Source organism: Coenobita brevimanus, chromosome 14 (genome assembly GCF_032717465.1).
Source record: "Coenobita brevimanus isolate Jiangsu-jjx chromosome 14, ASM3271746v2, whole genome shotgun sequence".
NCBI classification, from domain to species: Eukaryota; Metazoa; Arthropoda; class Malacostraca; order Decapoda; family Coenobitidae; genus Coenobita; species Coenobita brevimanus.
In genome coordinates, this window is record NC_136967.1 from 6,447,246 (window position 1) to 6,473,688 (window position 26,443).

The 26,443-nt window shown below is 42.8% G+C and overlaps 1 protein-coding gene across 1 annotated transcript in view; it reads left to right on the plus strand.

Moving 5' to 3' along the window:
* Positions 1–236: 236 nt before the first annotated feature.
* Positions 237–26,443, plus strand: part of tamo (PUB and ZnF_RBZ domain-containing protein tamozhennic) — a 62,012-nt gene continuing 35,805 nt past the window's right edge. Inside the window, exons 1-4 of the mRNA XM_080287206.1 lie at positions 237–356; positions 14,128–14,759; positions 15,531–15,730; positions 22,351–22,584. Of these exons, the coding sequence (XP_080143332.1) occupies positions 14,150–14,759; positions 15,531–15,730; positions 22,351–22,584 (1,044 nt within the window). The 5' untranslated portion in view covers positions 237–356; positions 14,128–14,149. The remainder of the gene's footprint in view (positions 357–14,127; positions 14,760–15,530; positions 15,731–22,350; positions 22,585–26,443) is intronic.

The window sequence follows — 26,443 nt, forward strand, 5'->3', positions numbered from 1 at the left end:
GTACCAACATGGCAGTCGCAATTTGCTTTATTGTGGCTTCAATCCAGAAGGTATGGAGAACGTTACTTACTCTATTCTATATATTCATGGAACATCTATGGTTGTTAGATAAGTATTGGATCGTACTATAAATTCCAATGAAAGATCAAACTCTTATTATATGGTTTCTGCAATTGTGTTTTGTTTTTCTCCATCCTCTTGAAAAGTATAAGGTGTGTGTTTTGGTAGGAGATAGTGACTAACATTACTAAATTAAGAATAATGAAAAAATCAACGTAACCTCGTGTCGTGATGGTAAACTGAAGAGCGAGGCGGATGGACACGACCAGCGAGGCTTATAGAATCTGATGATGGAGGTAGGGGTAAATGGTATTGTGGTGAACAGGAAATACAGATGGGTGGAAATTTGGAGCAATTCAAGGCCGGACAGCTACGACCCAGAATTTTACATTTCCCCTATCGTCTTAAAGGCGTTTGTGCCATTGTTATCCACGATCATGCAGGGAAGATATATGCCCACTCTAGAATGAGTGTGTATGATGATAACGATGAGTCAGGTCGTGGGAGGATGAGACCACTTCCACTTCCTGTTTACTCATCATCAGTGAGTCCACTAATTTCGTAATACTTGCTCTTTTTTTTCCTGTAGGTAAAACTGGTGTAGTAGTGCGTGGACAAATGCTGATTTAGTGTCAGTGTTATAGCTTAAAGAATTGTCATTCAGGAGCACAGGGTAGGTCATTAATTGATTTGAGAGATAAGTAATGGGAATTTCCCTCTCCAGTTACATGTAAATCTTAAGGCAACCATGTGACAACCAGAGAATTTTTATAGTGTTACCACTGAGTTGGACTCCTGATGTTGTATGGTGTGCATACGAAAAACATTAACTTACTACCCCTGCAGATACATTGGAAGACCTTCATATAGTGTAATACTGTAGTTAACCCGTCGTCATGCGTTTGTCAATCTGACGTCAGTATGACGACTTTGCCCGTCATCCGATGTAATCTCTAAAGAAATATTTAGGGAGTTGTCATTTTTGTTGGATGAAGGGCAAAGTGAGCGGAGCTAAGCCTGCCACAGCAGTTGCGTGTATGCTCACTTGGTTTGCTTGGCTCAGCGTGATGTGAGGTTCCTCACAGGTAGGATGTACACCTCTTGACCTCCCGCTGAATACTTATGCTCCTTTTTTTCGCATATATATATATCTATATATATATATATATATATATATATGCAGCATTATTATTTAAGAAAACACAACAAATAATGCATTATTGGAAAGGAAATTTATTCTGCTATGTATTGAAGCAAAAAATATTGGTCTGTCTATCTATCTATTGCCAGACGCCTCAATCCCGTTTGGGGTGGCCACAAACAAATCGCCTCCAAGTCGCCCTGTCCCCCGCCATTTCACTCCCCTGCTCCCAACTCACGCCCCCCTCTCTCATATACCTCTCCACCCCATCTCTCCATCTCATCCTCGGCCTCCCCCTCCCTCTTTCCCCCTCCACCTCACTCACATACACTCTCTTCGTCAGTCTTTGACCCTCCATCCTCTCCACATGGCCAAACCACCTCAGTGTGTTGGTACTTCTTGATTTTTTTTTTTTTTTTTTTTTTTTTTCAAATATTTTTTTAAAGGACTGTAAAACTTTAGCATGTCAGCTAACTTCTACTCACTTTTTTTGCATTTTCTGTATATATTGTTGTTTTGGACAATGTACGACAGAGTAAAAGTCTTCATCTTCAAAATAAGACAAAAGTGGCCTTTCTATGATGAATACTGTAGTAACTTTCCTACAAGTGTTAGAAGTAAAATATCTCTATGTGACTGTTCTGAAAACTCTCGAGCAAGAATTATGTGCTCAGCCGGAATTTATGCTCCTCCCTTGCTGTGATAGGGTTAAGAGAGTTAGAGTGGATGTTAAAGAAGTTAGTCTGGGAGTGAAAGATAAAAATGGTACCAGTAGATTACTAGTGGAGAAGGGAGAGAAAGTGAGCAGATGGAGAGAACACTTTAAGGAATTGTTGAATATAGGGAATGAAAGTAATGTGAGTATAAGTGGCTGGGAGGAGAGATGTGAGAAGAGAAGAAGAAATCAGTAAAATAGAAGTTGTGAAAGCAATGAAGAAAGTCAGAATGGGGAAAGCCCTAGGAATTGATGGAGTACCGGTATGTGGTGAAATGCTGAAGCATGGGGGAGAGATAGTAGTAGAATGGATGTGGAAGATGTGCAGATTGGCCTGGGAGGAAAGATAAAGTCCCAGAGGATTGGAAGTCAGGTCTAATTATTCCCCTGTACAAGGGAAAAGGGGAAAAAGAAGCTTGAGGTAATCATAGGGGCATTAGTCTTCTTAATGTAATTGAAAAGTATATGGTAGGATACTTACTGACAGGGTTAGGAAAATAACAGAGGATTTAGTTGGAGAAGAACAAAGAGGTTTTAGAAAGGGAAGAGGTTGTGTAGATCAGATATTCATTCTTAGTTCTTTAGTAGAAGAGTTTCTAGGGAGGGGAAAGAAGTTGTGTGCAGCCTTCATGGATTTGGAGAAAGCATATAACAGGGTGGATAGACAAGGATTGTGGAAGGTATTGAGAATATATGGAGTAAATGGGAAGTTGTTGAATGCTGTGAAGAGCATCTAAGAGGGTGCAAAGGCTGCAGTGTGTGTGGACAGTGAACCGAGTGAATTTTTCTATTTGAAGGTTGGATTGAAACAGAGATGTGTCATGTACATCTCCATAGTTGTTCAGTCTGTATATCGATGGGGTTACAAAAGAGATACAAAGTAGGGCAGTGGATGTTGGAGCGGCCCTAATGAGAGAGGGCATTGTGTGGAAGTTTTCAGATGATACTGAGTTGTTTAGTGAAGACAAAAGGGAGCTGCAAGGCTTGGTGAATGAGTTTAGGAGAGTGTGTAAGAAATGGACTCTAAAGGTGAATGTAAGGAAGAGCAAAGTTATGGTCTTCAAGACAAATGAAGTCAGTGAATGTACAGTACAGTGAGGTTGGATGAGGAGGAAATGGGAAATGTTAGTGCATTTAAGTACTTGGGTAGTGTGATGAGTAAGGATGGAAGTTTGGAGCGTGAAGTGCTTGAAAGGGCACAACAAGAAAGAAAGGTTGCTGGTTCTTTGAAAGCAGTGATGAGAAACAGGGAATTGAGCATGGAAGTGAAAAAGTTACTGCATAACAGTATTGTGATACCAACTCTGATGTATGGAAGTGAAGCTTGGACCTTGTTCGAAGGACACAAGTCAAGAGTGAGAGCAGAGGAAATATGTAGGTGGTGGCGACCATCATCCACTCACTTGATGTAGTGCTGCCTACTTCTTCCTTTAGCCTTTATCATTCTTTTTCTGTGCCTGCCCTCCTCTCTTCCTATTTCTCTCACCTTTCCTGTCACTACGTATTGCTTTTCTTTCCGTTACAGGTGGCTTTACATTGAGTGACAAGCCAAATGGTTTCCTGTAAGCCAAGAAACCATTTACAACGCTGGGTGGTAACCATATAACCAAACCATACGTGCTCCCTATGTGTCAAGTGGGTTGGTGGAGGGTTAGTGCCTCTCCCTGTAAAACAAATAACTCGGAGTCATATGGCCACCCCGTACGGGATTGTGGTGTCTGGCAATAGAGAGATAGATAGAGAGGAGCATGTGGAGTCACACGGAGAGACAGACTGACAAATGAGGAAGTGAAGGAGCATCGTAGTGTGGATGTAGATGTGATAGGAAGCGTTAGGAGAACACACTGAGGTGGTTTGGCCATGTGGAGAGGATGGAGAGTGAGAGACTGATGAGGAGGGTGCATGTGAGTGAGGTGGAGGGGGGGAGAGAGAGGGGGAGACCAAGGATGAGATGAAGTGGAGAGGTATATGAGAGGGGGGTGTGAGCTGGGAGCAGGGCAGTGAAACGGTGGGGGGCGGGGCAACATGGAGGCAATTTGTTTGTGGCCACCCCTTATGAGATTACGACGTCTGGCAGTAGATAGATGGACTGCAGTATACCTCAAGCAGTGTGTGAACTTGTTGCTCCTAGAGATGTAAGAAGGGCCTGAAAATTAATCTTTGCAAGTTCGGCATTCTAAGAAAAATGACAACAAAATCAGAGACTGCACTTAACACATCATATAAAGATGATGTTTCTGACTGACAAGAGGGCTATCATCAGTGTAGCTGACAGTAAGTGACAACATACAGCAGTCACACCTCACCACCCTATACTGTACACAGATTCATCTTACTCTTCAGTACCGGGTATCTAGACTCCTCCATCATGTTGCTTACTGTTGTCCTCTACTGCAGGGCTGTTTAGCTACTGTAGAAGTAGGGCAAAATTATAAAACTCAGATTAACAAAATGGCCATACATTATTTCACCTGTATTTTTTCCCTCTATCTAAACACTTAGTCCTGTACACAAAAAGAAGTGAGAAGTTCGTATACAGTAGTACAGTACTATATTCCGATTTGCATTGACAGTTTCTGCTAAATACATTAATAAAAACTAAAACACAGGACTTTCTGTTTCATACTTGTTTATTTGTATATTTTCATTCTTCTGAGTTCTTCAAAGGCCAAACAAAAATTATTCAAGGGCTGGATTCTGCCTGCGGGCCGCCAGCTGAATAGCCCTACACTGCTGGGATGTATATGTTTTGAAAATTTTATAAGTGTATATAATGAGCATGAGTATTTAACATAGCATGGTACAGTGCATTTACCTGGATGAGTACAACTGCACAGGCCTTTTCTAAAAACAGAAACTTAGGGGTGATGGGTCATGCCACACATCGCCTGCAATAAATATGTTTATAGACATTCATTTGTTACAAAGTACAGCTAATAAATTCTGTGTTGTTTGAAATAGCTACATTTTATGTGAACAGAAGAGGAAACATTTGATGATCACTGTTTTGATAAATATTAGTGAGAGAGAATGTGTGCATGATGAATGTAGCTATAGCCTAGGAAGTGCTTTTAACCAAATGGACATAAGTAGATCTGAATAAATCTTAATTGTCCTGCATTGACCTGAATGATACAGAATGGACATCAGTTGATTTGGTTGGACAGGACTGGTGGGAAGAACCCAAAGGAACCTTCATTGATCTGAATGGACTTAGTACAAACTTCTGAATTCAAAAATCCAGTTCCCAGAATCCTTCACTTCCCTCCCCCCCTCCCCCCCAGAAATACACTATAGGCTGTAATATCAAATGTCCTCACACCTTCAGAGCAGATTTGAAGAAAGATCTTTTGTTGACATTTATTAAGGGCTTTCTCCTGATTTCATCAAACCTGAAGTCCCCCATCATGGTAGATCTACCATCTAGCTTTGCATGCATATTTACATGTGTAAACAAGCATCCAAATGAACCAGAATTGATTTGATTCAAGGGTGAGAGCAATGGAAATGAGTTATTTATGAGGAGCATGTGGAGTTACATGGAGAGACAAACTGACAAATTAGGAAGAGAAGGAGCATTGTGGTGTGGATGATGTGGATGTGATAGAATGCGTTAGGAGAAGTATATTGAGGTGGTGGCCATGTGGAGAGGAGGAGGGCAAGAGACGAACGAGGAGAATGTATGTGAGTGAGGTGGAGGGGTGGAGAGGGGGGGGGACCAAGGATGAGATGGAGGGATGGAGTGGAGAGGTACAAGTACTGGTATATGAGAGATTGGCATGTGAGCTGGAAGGAGGACAGTGAAATGGCGAGGGACAGGACAACATGGAGGCGATTTGTTTGTGGCCACTCCTTACGGGATTGAGGTGTCGGGCAATAAATAGATACCAGATAGATATTTAAGTACCGGTACCGTATAGTAGATGTACCATATTAACCTGGAGCAGCTAAGATTTATGACTGTCTGGCATAATTTTTATCTACTGTGCTTAGATCAAGTAGGAAATTGACACTGTGGGGTCATGCATTGTTTATAAAATCAACTGTCAACAGCAGGCATTAAAAAAAAAAAAAAAAAAAAAAAAAAAAAAAAAAAAAGTGACTTTTCAAAAATTGCCCCTATGAAAACCATTAAACCTCTTTAGCTTCAAAATGAGTGGTGTTCCGATGTCCTATGATTATTTATTGTAGAGCAGTGGCTGAGAACATGTGTCTAAATGTTCTGGAATGGGGACCAACGTCCCCATGACACACGTTACAGGACTGGGACCGACCTTTAGGAGTTAAGCCCTCTGTTATTTTTTGCACCATGCTCTATTATTTTATTTAGCTTAAGTTAGACCTCATGTGCAGTGGTCCCTGGTTATAGCAGATCTTGCTGTCACTGTGAGATGACACTGCACATCTGCTGTTCTACAGGTAGCACATTTTTCAGTTCAAAAACAATATTATTGCACACCTGAGCTGGTGTCTGCCAACAATGATAATGCAGTGTCTTTGGTTCCTGATGGCTTTGAGGGATTCAGAGATGAGGCCCTACTTGAGGAGTTAATTTCAGGTGGTGACCACTAGCTCTCCACCCATAGCCTCAGAACGCTTTACCTCAAACCCATCTCAGGTCTCTCTTTGGTGTGTTTCTTCCTTATTGTGCCCTTTCCATTACTTTCGATTAACCTCACGCTGTCTATATATGTTTCTGATACATACCATTACAGTACATACCGTATGCATTTAATGGGTCTAAATTGTCTTAAAAGGGAAAATATTAGCTTGCACACAGGATGCCTGGTTCCAATGGGGTGCTGTCAAAGCTAATATCCGATAAAGGGCACTGCAGACTCTAGTTTAACACATTCCCGCACTGTTTAAAAAGTCTATATATCTTTGTTAAATATCTTGATTAGATGTGAGGGATGGAACTTGGACATGTTGTTTACACCACTCTTACAGTATCATCCGTTTACCAAGAGCCTGCCTGTCTATACAACCTAATACTCCACACAAGTGCTCATAACACTACCGCGTACCGTGATACATGTAAATTTAACAAACAGTCAACAAACGTGTAAAAAAGAGAAGAAAATCAACGAAGGAACCCTATCGCCACATGAACACAACGTGAAAACAGCCACCGCCCCGACCCAAACATGCATGTGCTGCACGTTGTCTCGGGAACAATATGTCGAATTCCATGATGTATGATGACTGCAAAAAATTGGATCCATTACTCCTGTACACAGCTGCCACTCTACTATCTAGTAAGCCTTATCACATCCACCGGAAGATACACATGTGAAATGTGCTTTACCACAGAAATACAGTGATACTGATTGGGATAAGGTAACCGAAGACTTCTAGCAAGCAATCATCAGGCAAGGAGGTACAAAAGAACAACTTACACAAAATGCCCAAAATGTAAGTACCTGTACCAGAAACTTACAAGAACCTGAAGAAACTAAATCCAAAGGAAGCCAAAATATGCTAGATCTTGGCCTAGGGGACTCACAGATACTGACCTTAGTCAGCTAAACCAAGCAGTATCTCTGTCTTGTAGTCAGTCCCAAACCATGTCTCTGCACTCTAGCCAGTCGCTGAAGCCCAATACAAGCAGTACTAACCCTAACCCAAGACCTAGCCATCAAGACAAACAAACTGAAAGTGAAAGTAACAGAAGCCAAAGTCAAACCCAGGCTAAAGTAAACCCCCCCAGTAAGCCTAACCCAACTCATACCTTCACACAAACACAAAACCCAGCACTCACCCAAAACTCCACTCAAGCTAAGGCAAATACTCTCACACACACACACACACACACACACACACACACACACACACACACACACACACACACACACACACACACACACACACACACACACACACACACACACACACACACACACACACACACACACACACACACACACACACACACACACACACACACACACACACACACACACACACACACACACACACACACACACACACACACACACACACACACACACACACACACACACACACACACACACACACACACACACACACACACACACACACACACACACACACACACACACACACACACACACACACACACACACACACACACACACACACACACACACACACACACACACACACACACACACACACACACACACACACACACACACACACACACACACACACACACACACACACACACACACACACACACACACACACACACACACACACACACACACACACACACACACACACACACACACACACACACACACACACACACTGGGGCTAAGATAATCACTCAAACAACCTCAACCCCTATCTGCAACTTCTATCGAAATGACACATGTAGGCATGGACCAGCCAGAAGAGACTATGAGTACCACCATCCCAGACCTTGTAGAAGACTAATAGTTTGTGGGTCAAACTCAAACCTAGGTTGTAAACTTGGTTGAAACTGCCCAAAGTACCACCCAGTACTATGCCAGGACTCAGTTTACAAACGAGAATGCCTAAACAAAGACTGTACGGTACCTTCCCACATATATGAGGAACCAGAAAGCACTGAACAAACCAGAACGGCAAGGATGAAAACCAAGGCCAAGTCCAACAGCACCATCAGTACCACGAGATCAACCCAGCCTGGCCCCAGAACAAGACACCAACACTAGATACGGTACAGGGACAAAACATGGTCCTCCTAGCCCAAGCCATCCCCCCATAACCAGGGAGAGCAACGGACAACCCAGCCCCCGAAATGAAAACTCACCTGTTCTTTTAGATTACATGAAAGGACTGCAAACAACTATAGACTCCTTAACAAAGACAGTAGAAGCCCAAGGGCACATCCTGTCAAACTACCTGATGGGGAGACAAATCACCGGGCAGGACAACCTAATAAGCCCACTTTTCCATTGGCTGAACGCAGTGAACAAAACTCGTTAGAATGTGCCTTCATAGGAAACATACAAAGTTTGAACCCCAAATCTAACCAGTGTAAAGTTCCCTTTCTTGCAGACCTTGCAAACCAAAATGACTTCCTATTCCTAATACTCACCAAATCTCACCTTGGCACAAACATAGACAATGCCGAAATAACACTAGAAAACTATACACCCTTCAGAACAGATTGTGAAAATTGAACCCACTTGGGAGTCATAACACATATTAGAAGCAACCTTGCAGCCTGCACCAAAACCCTAGCCTCCTACAGCATTGGAAAAGTAGAGCTTCTTATTTCCCTCATAACCAGTCTCAGCCTTGTCTTAATAAATATATACCACCTCCCTCTCTGCGACCCAGAGAACAATGAAAAGGCAGTCCAAGAAATAATCAACACCGTAGGCGCACTTCCATCACCAGTGTCAGACATCCTCATAACTGTTGACTTCAACTGCTCCCTGATTCAGTGGCCACAGAACAAGATATCTGGAGAGACACAGGAAGAGCAAGTAGAAGCCACTCTGGCCCAAAAATATTCAACTGCCTCCCCAAGCATGTAAGGGACACAACCAACTGCTCAGTTGACACTTTCAAAAGGCAGCTGGACAAATTCCTTCAAGGACTCCCAGATGAGCCACCAGCTCCTGGGTACACGCCATAGTGTAGAGCAGCATCAGACCCAAAGGTTGACTAAATGGACCTGATGAAGCAGGACGCTGGATACGGAAGGAATGGTGACCCATCACGACTCTGAGGCAGTGACCTCTAAACTTCACCAAGTAAACCAAGTAAGTAAGTAATCTACACTGTTGTGTGAACCTGTGAATCACAGTAATGTCACATACCATAATATAAATACTACAAATAGAAAACAATCATAAACGTAGCGTGAATTGTTTTATCAGTCTATCCACGTCTAACATGGTTTTCCCTGATGAAAATGGTCTAACCCAGTACAATTTTCCGGAAGCAGTATCGCTTCTGACATGACCATTGATGAAGCTAACACAGTTTTTTGAACCTGGCGGGCAGTGATGAGATGAATCACAGGAGCATTGCCTTGCCAACGGGTGTTATCTACCTCCCAGCCAATCACACTTCGGCTGCTGAACACCAGGATGAGGATATCCAACACCAGCAGGAAGAAGAAGCCATAGATAACATAAATGACATAAATGATGATGAGAGAAGTGTTATAAGTGCTATTGACTTTGAAGGATTTTAACCAGTGTTCTCCCCTCTGCCTCGTCTCCGGCATAGTGTGTCACCTCCTATCCTCCCATGAGGTAAATAAAATGAGGCTTTTAATTGTAATAATACCCTTTGATAATTTTTTGAACCATATTAATGTTTTCTAGGAGGTTAAAATTGGGGGGTATTAAAAAATTTTGCTCCACAAGGGGGGCAAAAGTGGACTTTGGACAGGGGTGCGGAAGGAAATAGGGGATTTCAAGAAATTTCTCTAACACGGCAGGGGTGCAGAAGCAGTTAACTGTGTTAGACAAGGACAGACTGTACAGAAATGAAATATTCATTGAGGGCAATCCCACCATTTCAGTAGTCCTGTAATACAGTATTACATTTCTGTTACATGTAGTGGAAGTGAAGTTCTTAATAGATAGTTGACTCACACTGCAGATTAAACCTAGTGGGTACTGTGACTCATTCAGTCTCTGTCTTGGCATAAATTTAATGTTGAGTAAATTCTGGTATTCAAAATTTTGCCCACCCAAGCCTCATATGCTCAGCACAGGACAGTCCCCTGTTTAAAATTTTCATTCAAGATTTGTTCTAAACTTCTTACTCATTCCACAATCACTTACGTTGAACTCCTCTTCATCCAGCTATGCAGACCATGAATATACGGTAGAACTTACTCCCCCTATGTGTAGTGAAGGCAGACGTCTAGTGAAGCATAAATGATCCTGGTTTTGGGACAGTCTCCAAGAACGGATGAAATGTGATCATCTATATCTCTATCTATTGCCAGATGCCATAATCCCGTAAGGGGTGGCCATTTGACACTGAGTTATTTGTTTTACAGGGAGGGGCACTAACCCTCCACCAACCCACTTGTTGACACGTAGGGAGCATGTATGGTTTGGTTATGTGTTACCACCCAGCGTTGTAAATGGTTTCTTGGCTTACAGGAAACCATTTGGTTTGTCACTTAATGTAAAGCCACCTGTAACAGAAAGAAAAGCAATAAGAAGTGACAGAAATGATGGGAGAAATAGGAAGAGAGGAGGGTAGGCACAGAAAAAGAATAATAAACGCTAAGGAAGAAGTAAACAGCACTACATCAAATGAGTGGATGATGATCGCCACCACCTACCACTAAATGTGATCATGAATGCCAGTATTTACTCAGCATTAAATTTTAGCCATCATAGAAACTGAATGAGTCAAGATACCCACTAGGTTTAGTTTACAATCTGAGCCAACTATACAGTACTGTATACTAAGAACCTCACTTTCACTATGCAGTAGAAATGTAATATTATGGGGCCAGTGAAATGGTGGGGTTGCCCTCAGTGAATATTGCATTTCATTTCTGTGTATGATAAATAAAACCATTCGTGCTGCGTTATAATTACATTTGTATTACACTCAATCCTCGTAAGTTGTGTGTTCATAAATCACATATTTGTAAATCATGGCTAGGTGGCCGTCAGACTGCCGGCAACCTTAAATCACTGTTAAGTCGTGAAAATTGCAGATCTAGGTACCCAAGTGGGCCTTTTCCGAGGAGAACCGTAAACCGTGGCATTCAAACTGAAAATCGCGACCCAACAACCAGTCACCGCGCATCCCTGGTGGCATGTTTGCATACTAATGCCGCCATGTTGTTGTTGTTCTTGTCCCGCCAGTCCGCATTACAGACCGTCGCTGTGGAGTACGAGAGTTACCTGCCTTTTTTGTGCAACTTTCCCCTGTCTCCTACCTGCCATGGCCCCTCCCGACCCCCCAATGAAGTGCTTTAAGCAGTATGGCATCAAGAAGCTGCCGCAGTTGTTGTACAGTCAACGTTTGGAGCTCATTCGTCGTGTTGAGAGGGGAGAGAAGTTTTCAAAGCTGGCGAAAGAGTTTGGGAAGAACAAATGCTGAGAGGTTCTAAGTTCTTCCCAACACCACCCCACTCCATTCACTTAAGCAATTTCGTCATAGGATTAAGGTGAGATCCCTTAACATGGCTTATTTCTATTTAAATACATGCACTGAATGGTGCCTAGATAGGTGTAGGTAGGGTGCTGTGGGGGCGGGTTGGCCAAAGTCCAGACCCAAATTAATTTTTCACATAAGTGTTATTATTCATAAATCACAGAATTCATAAATCGCAGCAGTGGTCCAGACCCAAATTGCAGCGATTTACGAGGATTGAGTGTATATTATGGTATATGACATTACCGGTAGGGTAGTGGATGTTGGAGTGGCCCTGGTGAGAGAGGATAGTGTTTGGAAACTCTCTGTACTGTTGTTTGCAGATGATACTGCGTTGTTGAGTGAAGACGAAGGGGAGCTGCAAGGCTTGGTGGATGAGTTTGGGAGTGTGTGTAAGAAACGGAATATAAAGGTGAATGTAGGGAAGAGTAAAGTGATGGTCTTTGAGAGAGGTGAAGTCAGTGAATGTACAGCGAGGTTGGATGGTGTGGAATTGAAAAATGTGAGTACGTTTAAGTACTTGGGTAGTGTGGTGAGTAAGAATGGAGGTTTGGAGGGTGAAGTGCTTGAAAGGGTACAGCAGGGAAGAAAGGTTGCTGGTTCCTTGAAAGCAGTGATAGGAAACAGGGAAGTGAGCATGGAAGTGAAAGTTACTACATGACAGTATTGTGGTACCAACTGTAACGTAAGGAAGTGAATCTTGGACGTTGTTGGAAGGACACAAGTCAAGAGTGAGAGCAGTGGAAATTAGTTATTTAAGAGGAGCCTGCGGAGTCACATGGAGAGACAGGCTGATGAATGAGGATATAAAGAAGCGTTGTAGTGTGGATGTGGATGTGATAGGAAGTGTTATGAGGAACACACTGAGGTGGTTTGGCCATGTGGAGAGCATGGAGGGTGAATGACTGACGAAGAGAGTGTATGTGAGTGAGGTGGAGGGGGGAAGAGGAAGGGGGAGGCCGAGGATGAGATGGAGGGATGGGGTGGAGAGGTATGTGAGAGAGGGGGGTGTGAGTTGGGAGTAAGGCAGTGAAATGGCGGGGGACAGGACGACGTGGAGGCGATTTGTTTGTGGCCACCCCAAACGGGCTTGAGGCGTCTGGCAATAGATAGATAGATAGATAGACATTGCCGGTACTGTGATTCACAGTTTCACACAACAGTGTTGATACTTAACAAAGAGAAATAGGCTTTTTAAACAGCGGAGGATTGTGTTACACTAGAGTTCGCAGTGCCCTCTATCAAGTTGAAGCTTTTCAGAATCACCTTATTAGGATAAATCCCATTGGTTTTGTGCTTTCATTTTCATGCAGTTCCATTATCGTGCACCATGTTTGGGACCAGTTATGCACGAATACCAAGGGATCATTGTAGCTGTAGGATTAAAAGCCATCTCCATCAGCTTCTATCATTAACAGATGTCTCCGTAGCATAGAATAATATTACCTGGGGTGGGAAGAACAGCAGCAGTAAGAAGAAAGTGTTGTCATGCAGTTTAGCTAATTGGCCAGTTTATTGTTTTGACAATTTTGCTTGCTGACAGTTATCACAACTTAATACAAGTATGCCACCAACAAGCACACATGTTACGAGTTGCAATTGGCTACCATACAGTAAATATTAGCCCCTTCAGCTCAAAGACATCTTGTATATTTTATTCTCAGTACACTATCTACAGGCAGTTCTATTTAGTTTAGGCCCTTTTTTTATTGGAGAAAAAAATAGCCTTCATCAGCTCTTTCCATATGAGAAGTCTTTTGTCAAGTTGAACATGATCTTTTGAAGGTAGAAAGAATAAACTAGAATCAGACATCATTGAAGTGAAGGGGTTCATGTCTACAGACTAGCTACAGCCATGGTGCATTATTTTGTTTAAAGAGATGTACAAGTACTGTCATAAATACGGTTGCTACCATATTACCTGTACCTGTTTTATCTGAATAAAGAGAAGACAGCTCTTTAGAAATATGCAGGATGAGATTCCCAGAACTCTTGCAGATAAATAAAAAATTGTTTTGTAGCTTGGTACAGTATTTGTTATTACTGGTGTCTTAAAGGACACAGCATGATTATGATGGAATATTAATCTTTCCAGATGATGCTGAGTGTGTGACCACATGACGATGTACCACATGGCAATGCCTCCCCACTTGGGGGGTCCCCATCCCCCTACAGTTCATTCACCATTATTCCCCTCCCCCATTCTGCCCCCTCCCATTCCCCACAGTTATGCCATGCATGCCTTCCCCGGTCACCTGGCAGCTGCGGCCCCGTCCAGCCACCCTCCATCCCACCAACAGCAGCAGCATTCCAGTGTGGCTGTGGCAGCTGCTAGTGCCACAAATGTCTCACTCCCTGTGGGCACTGGCAACTCTGCCCTTCTCACCCATCCCTCACCCATGTTGTCTCAGCCTTCCCCAGTCTATGCATCCCAGACTTCTGTTTATGTCAACCCATACTTAGCCCCATCCTTGCCTCACACCCACACCCATGCCCACCCACCTCATCAGCATCCTGCCCCCATGGTGTATGGGATGCCATCAGCAGGGCCTCCTCCTGGGCTGCTACCCCCACAGCAGTCTGGTGGGCAGGGCCCCGCTCCACCACCCCCAGGACCTGTCATGTCTGTGGATGAGGAGCTGATGGAGGAGATGAATACACTCCACCTCGGATACATTGAGACCGAGGACTCTCCACACAAACTGGAACAACGAGAGAAGCTTGAGCGTGAGTGTTTGATGCTTGTTTAATACGTTACTTGTTTATATAGTATTGTGTGTAGCCGTCAGAACATTGGCTGCAATAGAGTTTACACAACTGTTCAAACATTACTGTATTGTGAAATGCTGTAACTGAACATTGGCAGTAGGTAGGTCCACTCTCTCGATGTACTGCTGCTTTGGGTGTTTGCCCTTTCCTCTTGTCCTTCCTTCCTCTTCTGTTGTTCTTTTTTTTTTATTCTTTTCACTTCCTTCTGCCCACAGGTGACTTTACACTCCCTCTTCTGTCTTTCTTTCCTTCATTCTTTCCCCTTCCTTCTGCCTATGGGTGACTCTACACTGAGCAACAAGCCAGATGGTTTCCTGTACGTTAGGAATCCATTTACTATGCTGGGTAGTAACCATATAACCAAATTATGGCGCTTGGTGGTTTAGTGGGTAATTAAGGTGCTCCAGTCGGATTGAGCCTGTGTAGGTTTATATCCAAGGGGTGGTTGGGGTTTATTGCTCATATAATGCCACTCAGGGATGAGTGAGGTTGGTCACTCTCATCTTAAATGTCAGGACCAACTTGCCTAACTGGGGGCTCCTCTGCTTCTCATGGGGCAACATAGTATTGGATGATGGATGGATGGATATGAACATTGGCTACATTCCATTGTGCAGTACAGTACAGGACTTAAGACTGAATGTATAATACCGTAATATGTTGCCACCGTTTATATCTTTTGCTAGTACACGTAGCAACTATAATGCTAAAGTGTGTATTGTTTTTCAGGTGTGATTATGGAATACTTGGCCATCACTCCCCACTCCCATAAATTTATATTCCACCAAGTTTCTGATGTGCTCGAGAACAGTGTAAACAATGTTGCGGATTTCAGTGCATATAGTGCTGCTTGTGCATTTGACGCTCTGGCTCAGTATGCTGCCAACCTCATCACTCAGCCATGGAGGAGAGAGTACAGACAAATTAAGGTTATTAGCAACACCCTATTATTTCTGTAGTAGACTTAGTCCTGCACTCTTTAAGCATGTGACAGTTAACTTTATTGCAGTAAGGCCTCAACATTAGTTACCAGTTGCATTTTATTAAGGGTCCTGGTACAGTATTTATATATTTTATTTATTTATTTGTTTATTTACATACCAGTATTAATTTTGCTGTCAGGGTCACAGTATATTAAAGGAAATCATTTAATTTTGTGTTGTTTATAGAGGCTTCAACATGCTCGCATGCATCAGCCATGGTCACTTAATGGCAGCTTTCCACGCTGCCCAGTCTCTGGCAGCATTCCTGTTCAGTCCCTTATCCCTGAGGTCACACTCCATTATCCCAGGTCTTTTTCAGTCTGCCTTTCACAGCCCTACCTCTGATGTTCACTCTTCTCACTCTCCCCACCCAGTTGCCATCCCCCATCATCTCCACATGCCCAGACTATCGGAGTGTACCCCTCTTCATCACAACACCAATACAATACACTTTAGTCCCATCCTTTCTTTCAGCTCTTAAGTTGTAACCCTGGCCTCACGTTCAAGGATGCACTACACATCTGCCTGTCATTGTCATTTCTGTATATATGAGCCTATGAATATCTTCTTCCCTTACTGCCCATGTCTCACTACCATACAACATTACATGCCTAATGCATGCTGCATACAAAGATCCCTTAGAATGGAAAGAGAGCCCTCTCAATGTCAGGAGAGGCAGCAGCGTCTGGAACTTCTTCCAACCACTCTAGCCACAGAGCTAGGTCCAGCCCTACCTCCAGCACATGACATGTCTCCCAAGTAACAAAACACTTCCACACACTCAAGAGACTCACCAGCAAGTTCAATCCATTCACGCCTGACAATTTCCACATGCTCTCTCAGACACGCCGCACTTACAAAATCAGCTTTATCTCATAGTCTACCTCAAATACCACAAGTCATATGTGCCCACTTATCACAAATATTGCACAAGATGAAATTACTTTCCATGCCTTTGTGCAAAGTGCACATAGTCACTCTCCCTCTTCTTTAACAGTATCGCCACCAGATTCCATCACTTTTGTTTTATCTGCATTTACTGTCATGCTCATGTGCCCCTTACCATCTCTCCACTTCCTGAATCTTTCCTCCACCATCCTTCATTCTCTGCAGTCAGCACCGTCTTCCATGGGCGTCCATTTCTGAAGTCACGAGAGAGGGCTTCAGGCACCATGATAACAATAAGGGGCTCAAGACTGACCCATGATGCACATCAACATTCAGAGAAAACGCATGACTCAAATCCCTATTCACATTCACTTGGGTGCGAGAACCCACATACACAGCAATTATCACCTTGACCAACCACTCCTCAATCCCAAGCTTTCCATTGAAACTCCTCATTCAGCAACTGGTTATTAATCTCTCCCGAGGTGACTTAAATTCCTCTCTGTTCACCACTACCTTTCCTTCTTCATTCTTCACACAGTGCTTACCTGTGATATATGTTTTTTCCGTCTTCATCTGATTTGCCACCTTAAATACGGTACCATATTGTTGCTTTCAGCGCCATTTGGGTTATCCAATAAACGTCTCTGAGACTCAGATTTTGCCCTGTATACCTCTTTTTCATCACCTGAGAAGCAGAAAAGGAAGGTTTTGACTCTGGAGAATAAGCGTGAGACATTGAGCAAGGTTGACGCTGGTTGGACCACAGGACGCATACTGCAGGAATATGATCTAGTCTATTAAACATTGTTTGATATCAAGAAGACACGGGACAAGCTTACACAGTACAGACAGGACTTTGGCGAAAGCACATGTAGGGACAGCAGAAAGGTCATGGCCTAGGCCCAGCATGCCATTATCAACCAGTCAACAATGTTGTGGTTGCGCCAGCAATTTGCTGCCAGTGTGCTTGTGCGTGGGACCAAGTTAAAGGCTGCAGCTGAGAAGTTTGCATGCTTGCACAACATGCACGACTTCAAGGCTTCCGAAGGTTGGCTCTTTACTTTCAAGCTTCACCATAAGGCACATGGCGAGGCCCTGGACACAGCATCAGAGGTTGTAGACCCATTTTGCCAGAAAGTGCGGCACTTGATCAAGGGTGAGGGCTTTGCCCTTGGTCAAGTCTACAGTGCTGATGAAACTGGTCTATTCTACCACTCATTGCCCACCAACACCCTGGCAGAGAGGAAGAAGAAGACTGTGCCTGGTCGCAAGTTATCCAAACAACTTGTCTCTGTTTTGTGCTGTGCTAATGCTAACAGGATGCACCACCTCAAACCCATTATTGTTGGGTGTGCAAAACAACCATGTTGTCTCTTTGAGTTGATGGATAGCCTGCCTGTTGTGTGGTATGATTCTGTGAAGGCCTGGTTTACCACCAAGATCTCCAGAGACTGGTTCCACAGACACTTCATCAGGGAGGTTATGCGTCATCAAACAGAGGTCCTTGGTGTCGCTCATGACAAGGCAAAGGCACTCCTGCTCTTGGACAGTACCTCCACGCATCCGGCTGAGAGAGATTTGGTTGCTGATGATGGATGCATTAGGTGCATGTTTCTGTCACCTAGTACGGTTGCTGTGGTTCAGCCAATGGACCTGGGTGTTATTGTGTCTGCCAAGGGACTGTACCAGTGGAGGTTCCTCGGCGAAATGATGGTGGTGGTGGAGGACAAGGACGAGGCTGAGGACACACGTGGGGAGCAGACCTTGCAGAATCTCTGGCGTTACGACCTGAAACCTACAGTGTTCAACTGGGCGAATGCGTGGAAGGAAGTCTCAGTGAAAACCCTTGAAAGCAGTTTATTTTGTCTCCTCCAGGGAAGTGAAGCCGAGCACGACAGAGGTTTGAACTGGATGATTTCCACATTCGTCTTCACACAGCAGGAGAGCAGGTGGACGTCAACAACATGAGGGATTGGCTGGACGACGACTGCGGCAATCCTGGTTATCAGGCTATCTCTGATGAGGAGATAGCCGGTGCTGCCTCCGCAGGCACAATAGGAGACAGCGACACCGATGAGAACGAGGATGAAGACCCTGACTCACAACCCTCCACAACTCCATCACTCCCTTGTCTCCATGCCCTACATGCCAGTCTTGAGGAGATGCTGGAGTACGCCGAGCACCTGCACTGTGACAGGGAGTCGGTGTCACTCAATGTGGCGATTGAGCTGCGGGCAGTCAGGGACACTGTCATCCTTCGGCAGAATCGTTAGTCCTATCATTGGACCAAGATCGACTCCTTCTTCAAGCCTGCCACCCCCACGAGTGCCAGCCCATCCTCACCTCCACCACCACCACCTCGTTTCCTGCCATCACCATCGGACCTGCAACCGAGCACATCAACAGCCATTGAGTCCCCTTTGGACGTAAGTTTGCGGCTGTCTTTGGAGTCTCCTGAGGCGGGTAGGCCACCATCACTGTGCCGCATGTCCCCACCCCACTCATCTCTCAGCTCCACCAGGTAAGAGGAGAAGGAGGAGTTCTTCGACGTTTGCTGAATGCGAAGGTTAGCCACTGGACCACATGGGATAACTGTACACCTGCTGGAGGTGTGTGGGTTACGTTGCCTGTCTGCCTTGCACTGGGTGGTAAGTACCCTAATCAGATGTTTTTTGGCAGGGAAGTTTAGTTGTTGTTGTTTTTTTTCCAAAGTTTTCTTTTGGCATTTAAAATTATTTTGAATATTTCCATGTGTGTTTTGATGTCAAAGTATGGCAGATTGACCTGAAAACAGTGCCAAAATTAGTAAGGGCACTGTACATACACTAGTGTATAGGTAGAGTGCTTTTTGGTTTTTATTTATTTATATATTTATTTATTTATTTATTGCATGGTTTCCTTGGTGTTTAGAATTATTTTGGATTTTCCTATGTGCATTTTGATGTCTAAATGTGGCAGAATGACCTGAAAACAGTGCCCAATGAGGAGGGGTACTGTACATACTGTAGAGTATAGGCATTGTGTTTTTTTTTTCATTTTTTTTTTTTTTTTATGGTTTTCTTGGTGTTTAAAAGTATTTTGGATACCCTCTTGTGTGTTTTGGTGTCAAAATATGGCAGATTGACCTGAAAACAATGCCAAAATTAGGAGGGGTATTGTATATACAGTAGTGTATAGGTAGGGTGTTTTTTGGTTTTATTTTTTTATTTTATTTAATTTTTTTGGTTTTCTCGTTTAAAATTATTTTGAATTTTCTTGTCTGTGTTTTGATGTCTAAGTATGTCAGAATGACCTGAAAACAGTGCCAAAATTAGGAGAGGGTACTATACAGTACATACAGTAGTGCATAGGTAGGGTGTTTATTGATGTCAGTGTGTTTTTTTTTTTTTTTTTTTTTTTTTGCATGGTTTTCTTGGTGTTTAAAATTATTTTGGATGTTCCTATGTGTGTTTTGATGTGTAAATATGCCTGAATGACCTGAAAACACTGCCAAAGTAAGCAGAGGTACTCTACAAATAGGTTAGGTATAGGTTGGAGGTTGGGTATAGGTAGGGTCTAAGAATGGTAAGGGGGACATTGTTCATTATCCAGACACTGCCACTACCCAGACATGCCTTTGGCTCTATTACATCAGATAATTGAGGGAGTACTGTACTCTTTCTCTACCTGAAGTGTGTCTTGCACACAGCCATGCTCATTGGCTCCTCAAATTCAAGTATCCTTTCCCCTTACACATTCCTCGTACCATATGCACATTCCTCATGTACTGCTTCATATCCTTTAGCTGCATCACCCACATGACCATTTAAGTCCCCTACCAGAACTACAATCTCATCCCCCATACCTTTTACTACACGTGTCAAATTGTTCCAGAATCATTTTCTACATCATAATTAAATAAATGAAATCATGAGCCTACTGAACAAAATTTTCACGGCTATAATCCTTTCATTCATTCTCAGTACTTTAAGTAACATATTCCACCCATTTTTCGTCAACCAGCACACCTACACCAGCATATCTGTCAGCTCTTTCTTGCCAAAATAACTTATACCTGTGATCCCTCCTAGCAATCATTTCAGCTTATGCTCCCTTATACCTAACCTTCTGTTCACAACCAACATCCACCTGCCTCCTACTCATATCTTCATCTGCTTCCACTGCTCTGCTCTTCAGACTACCCACATTCCATGGTTCCACTCTGATTCCTTTGGGTAATTTAGTTTCCTTAGGCATGCTTTGATTTTCCTCACTTTTTGTGGCTTTTGAAATCCCCTTGTCACCTCTAAAGTTGGTTGAGCAGTTCTTTTTATATACAGTACCACTTTTACAGATACATATAGCTTCTTACATGAGTACTTACTGTATTAAATTATGACCTACTAGTGTAGGTATGCATCAGTATACAAGAAGGCCACATTCCTTGTAGAGGTCTTCATTGCAAATATCTGCAATCAGTATCTGTTTTCCCATTTAGTCTTTAAAAAAAGTAGATGTTTTGGAAGAACTGGAGACAGGATGAAATAATGCTGTTGCTTTTATTTTCTGTGGTTTTACTTCTTCCTGTTTGCACGGCTAGGATACATAGCATAGAATTACACAGACAATTGGTAACATATCCATTGCATTTGGCCAGACAGTGACACAGAATTCAAGCACCCATACCGAATTTGGCCATGGTACAGTTGGTATTTCCTGTGGACTGGAAGCCAAACCAAGTGCTGAAACCAGATGATTATTTTGTAGCAGTTGCTGAAAGCTATTTGGGAAAGAAAAAAAAAAAAAAAAAAACTAAGGTGGTTTATAAGATCTGTAACAGTGTAAGAGTCTCTGCTTGGACTTGGACTCAATTTTCTTGTGACAGAGTCACTTATCAATGAGTAGTTATTTTATGGCTAGAGTTGTCAAGCTTGTAGCCATACATCACTCGCGTGATGTATAGGTCAGTGCATGCCATCCATCTACTAGGTAAGAGTCAATCTGTCAGGTTTGAATAAGGGTGCCAGTTATATATTTAAATATTATATATGGTTGATAAATGTATGCTGTAGCTACTGGTATATTTCATGGCCATCCTTCTGCAGCAAGAAACTTAAATGCTAGTGGTTGGGTGAATTGCTTTTCAAACTCAAGTGTTTCATACATCCAGACATCTGTCACCTCCCATTCTAACTTAACTACATATCCGGAACATTCAACGTACTACAGTGTAGTGCACTTCCTCTCCCATGCTTCTGTACATTCATTCATTATTATATAAGTGCTTGTAATGCTCCTCCATTTGTCAGTAATTTTTTTTAGTCATGCATTACTGCAATCTCTCTCCAGTAACCTTTCTGTCCCAGAATCGAGAGTAATTTTGCCACAGCTTCTGTTATGTCTCTGTGTAACATGTACCATAGATATTATTTCATTTCCATAAAGCATTTCAACCATTTGTCCAATAATATGAACTTTACTTGGAAGATATTAACATCTTACAGTAATGGAAAGTTTTATTCTTCTTATGTTGTGAAGTGAATTGCCTTAAGTGACTTTTCTTTGATTATAGCATCTGACTGTTCTGTGTTCATGTGATTCGGTAAGTTTTACAAACCTTGTCCGGATTGACTGCAGTTATTAGTTGTTGAGCAAGTTTATGATGCAAACAAGTACCATCTTTATGTTGCCCACAGCTGTACAGTGGCTTCTGGGTGCATCAGGTATCCCGTCGATTAGCTGGTGCAGAATCCATCCTCTCCCTAATGGGTTACATGCCCCGCTCTAGTTCCTCCACCTCCGCCTCAGACCGCCCCTCTCCTTCATCACCGCGTCCTGACCCCTCCTGCCTGGTGCTAGAGGGAGTGCTTGACCCTGACCTCATCTCCCGCCTCGCCCTCGACTGCCTCATAGCCTACTGTGAATGTCAGGTTAGTACCATCAACAGGGATGACATCAGACAAAATTTGGAAATGCTATTTTAATTACAAGTACATAACTCACAGACAGTTAAGGAAACTAAAATGTTGATACATTAAAATTTTCTTTGTGTGATTACTGTACTTAGCAGTATATTTTTATTGGAATATTACATACTGTACTTTGGTAAGGATTGAGTAGTTATTATGTAGCATTTGTAATGTAGTGCTGCCCACTTTTTCCTTCATTATCATTCTTTTTCTGTGTCTTTGCACCTCTTCCAGTGTCTTCCATATTTCCTATTTCTTTTTGTTACTCTTCTTTCCTTTTCAGGTGGCTTTAAATTGAGTGACAAGCCTAACAGTTTCCTGTAAGCCAGGAAACCATTAACAGCGTTGGGTGGTGACCATGTAACCGTCATGCTTGTTCTGTACATGTCAGCAAGTGGGTTGGTGGAGGGTTAGTTCTCCAAACCGTAGAACAGCTAACTCAAAGACAACCAGCCACCCTGTATGGGATTATGGCTTCAGGCTATAGATAGAATATTGTTTTTTTCTTCACAGTTTTTCAATACTGTCAGACCTTTGTGACAGACAAACCACAACATGTGGTATGATTCTTGTTTAATACTTTATGAATCAGTTAAGTAAATACCAGTACTGGTATTATTAGGAAGATTGAGAAACAGAATAGTTAAGATGACTATTGTAAATATGCTGAATTTATATTTTAAATATGTGACTGAAATTTTTTGGGTAAACTGAGGTGACATGGGACAACTAAAAATAAATAGGATGACATTAGAGTTGGTGTCAGTGAGGGGAAGGGGATAGCTCTAAGGATGGAGCAGTGAAGGTTAGTGTGTTCAGCATATTTATAAAGTTGCTAGAAATTTGTTCATAGCTTACTTGAATAATTGTCATCATACTCAAATTAAGTGCTCATTTTCTTTATTGGTTAACCATATTCTGGTCAACTCTCAATTCTTTCAATAATAACTTGAACAAGTCATCACCCATTCCACCACTAAAATCTTCTGATGGTAACACTGTAAATGGCACTCGGGGTAAAGTGAACATCCTTGCCAGTACATTTACAAGAAATTCTACCTTAGAGGAAATCAGCCAGAATGCCCCTGTACTAGAACTTGACTCTGCAGAAATAACTCCACTTAAGTTATGGGCTAGATACATCAAATCCATTAATTTACCAGCCAGCAGAGCTCCAGGTCCAGATGGAATTCCTCCAGTTGTTATGAAGAAGTGTTCCCCAGAACTTGCTGCTGTTCAAGCTGAATTATTCAGGCTATGCATACATACTTCTTCATTCCCAAATTCTTGGAAAGAAGCCAATATCCACCCAATTCCAGAGAAAATAAGTTCCTCTGACCCATCTGATTACAGACCAATAGCTATCACATCTTCTTTTGGTAAAGTATTTGAGATTGAACTAAGTGAATTTTTCTCTTTGAAAGCTGCGTTGAAACAGGGATGTGTCATGTCTCCATGGTTGTTCAGTCTGTACATGGATGGGGTAATAAAAAAGTTACAAGGTAGGGTAGTGGATGTTGGAGTGGCCCTGGTGAGAGAGGATAGTGTTTGGAAACTCCCTGTACTGTTGTTGCAGATGATACTGTGTTGTTGAGTGAAGACGAAGGGGAGCTGCAAGGCTTGGTGGATGAGTTTGGGAGAGTGTGTAAGAAACGGAATCTAAAGGTGAATATAGGGAAGAGTAAAGTGATGGTCTTTGAGAGAGGTGAAGTCAGTGAATGTACAGCGAGGTTGGATGGTGAGGAATTGGAAAATGTGAGTGCATTTAAGTACAGTACTTGAGTAGTGTGATGAGTAAGGATGGAGGTTTGAAAGGTGAAGTGCTTGAAAGGGTACAGCAGGGAAGAAAGGTGGCTGGTTCTTTGAAAGCAGTGATAAGAAAAAGGGAAGTGAGCATGGAAATGAAAAAGTTACTACATGACAGTATTGTGATACCAACTCTAACTTATGGAAGTGAAGCTTGGACATTGTTGGAAGGACACAAGTCAAGAGTGAGAGCAGTGGAAATGAATTATTTAAGAGGAGCCTGTGGAGCCACATGGAGAGACAGACTGACGAATGAGGATATAAAGGAGCGTTGTGGTGTGGATGTGGATGTGATAGGAAGCGTTATGAGGAACACACTGAGGTGGTTTGGCCATGTGGAGAGGATGGAGGGTGAAGAGAGGATGGAGGGTGAAAAACTGACGAAGAGAGTGTATGTGAGTGAGTTGGAGGGGGGAAGAGGGAGGGGGAGGCCGAGGATGAGATGGAGGGATGGGGTGGAGAGGTATATGAGAGAGGGGGGTGTGAGTTGGGAGCAGGGCAGTGAAATGGCGGGGGACAGGACGATGTGGAGGCGATTTGTTTGTGGCCACCCCAAACGGGGTTGAGGCGTCTGGCAATAGATAGATTTGAGATTGTAATTACTAAACACATTGTTAAACATCTTGAATCCAACAACTCAATTAGTGATAAACAGTATGGTTTTCACCACGAAAGGTCCACAGTTTATATACTTAATCTCGTGACTCTACCATCCATCAGTCAACTGACCAAAGTGGAGACTCTCATGCAGTAACCCTTGATGTTTCTAAAGTTTATGACATGCACCATTCCCTGCAGTCCAAACTTCTTTGCTGTGGCCTGTCATCTTTTGTGACTCTGATTTCCTCATAGCAACCGAGAGATAAAAGTAGATGATGTACATACTCCAATTTCCACTCCATTAATGCCGGCTTGCCGCAAGGATCAGCTCTGGCTCCAACTCTATTCCTAATTCACATTAATGAACTCTTATCTGTCACTCATAATCCCATGCACTCATTTGCAGATGACTCAACCCTTCACAGTATATTCACATTTAAACACCTATTCACAAAGTTTGCTATCTCTGACGCACTACTTGGTACAGCAGTCTCCATAAATCAAGACTTATTGAAGATCATGGAATGGAGACAAAATAATATTGTATCATTTAACACTAGGAAAACCAAATACCGTATTTCATGGGGTATAAGACGTACTTTTTTGTCTCAAAATTACCTTCAAATATCCCCATGCATCCTGGAGGCCAGACTAGACAGGGTTTGCTTGGCGTCATTTAGAAGAATCTCTTATACAGATGATCATCTCACTGCTTGGCAGTCACAAATATTTTCCAGAGTATAAAAACCTTTGATTTATTGTAAAAATTACATTCTATATATCTATCTATCTATTGCCAGACGCCTCAGTCCCATTTGGGGTGGCCACAAACAAATCGCCTCCAAGTCGCCCTGTCCCCCGCCATTTCACTGCCCTGCTCCCAACTCAGATTTTACGATTAGAGACACCCGAGCTCAAGAACAGAACAGGGTTTGTTTACAACTGGCCATGGGATGGTCTAGGGGTTTAACGGTATGACAGTTTAGGAATTTAGCGTCTAGCACACACCTTCCTGTAGCAGGCGAACATGATCACTGGTGAACTCTTTGCTAACCTTCTGAAATGCAGTCATGATAACTTTGCTTGCCATCCACTTGCTAACTAGTATGGGAATCAAATTGGAGATGTTGGTCGGCATGACTGCTGAGTCATCATAACAGACATCTGTCCCATGTGGAAATTCAGTAACCCTTGGTAGGCTGGCTTCTCTTACTGATATTTGTTTAATTTGAGACAAGAATATCATAGAAGGAGACAGTCTCATATTACTTTTAGTGGAAAACAGGAAAAACAGTTGCAACATTAAACATTACTGCCTGAAATTACGGCATTTTAGCAGTTTAGTAAGTTAGCAGTGTAGTGCCAAACGTTCACCCTACTGTACTCTTGGAAGTTAACATGATCACCGGTGAAC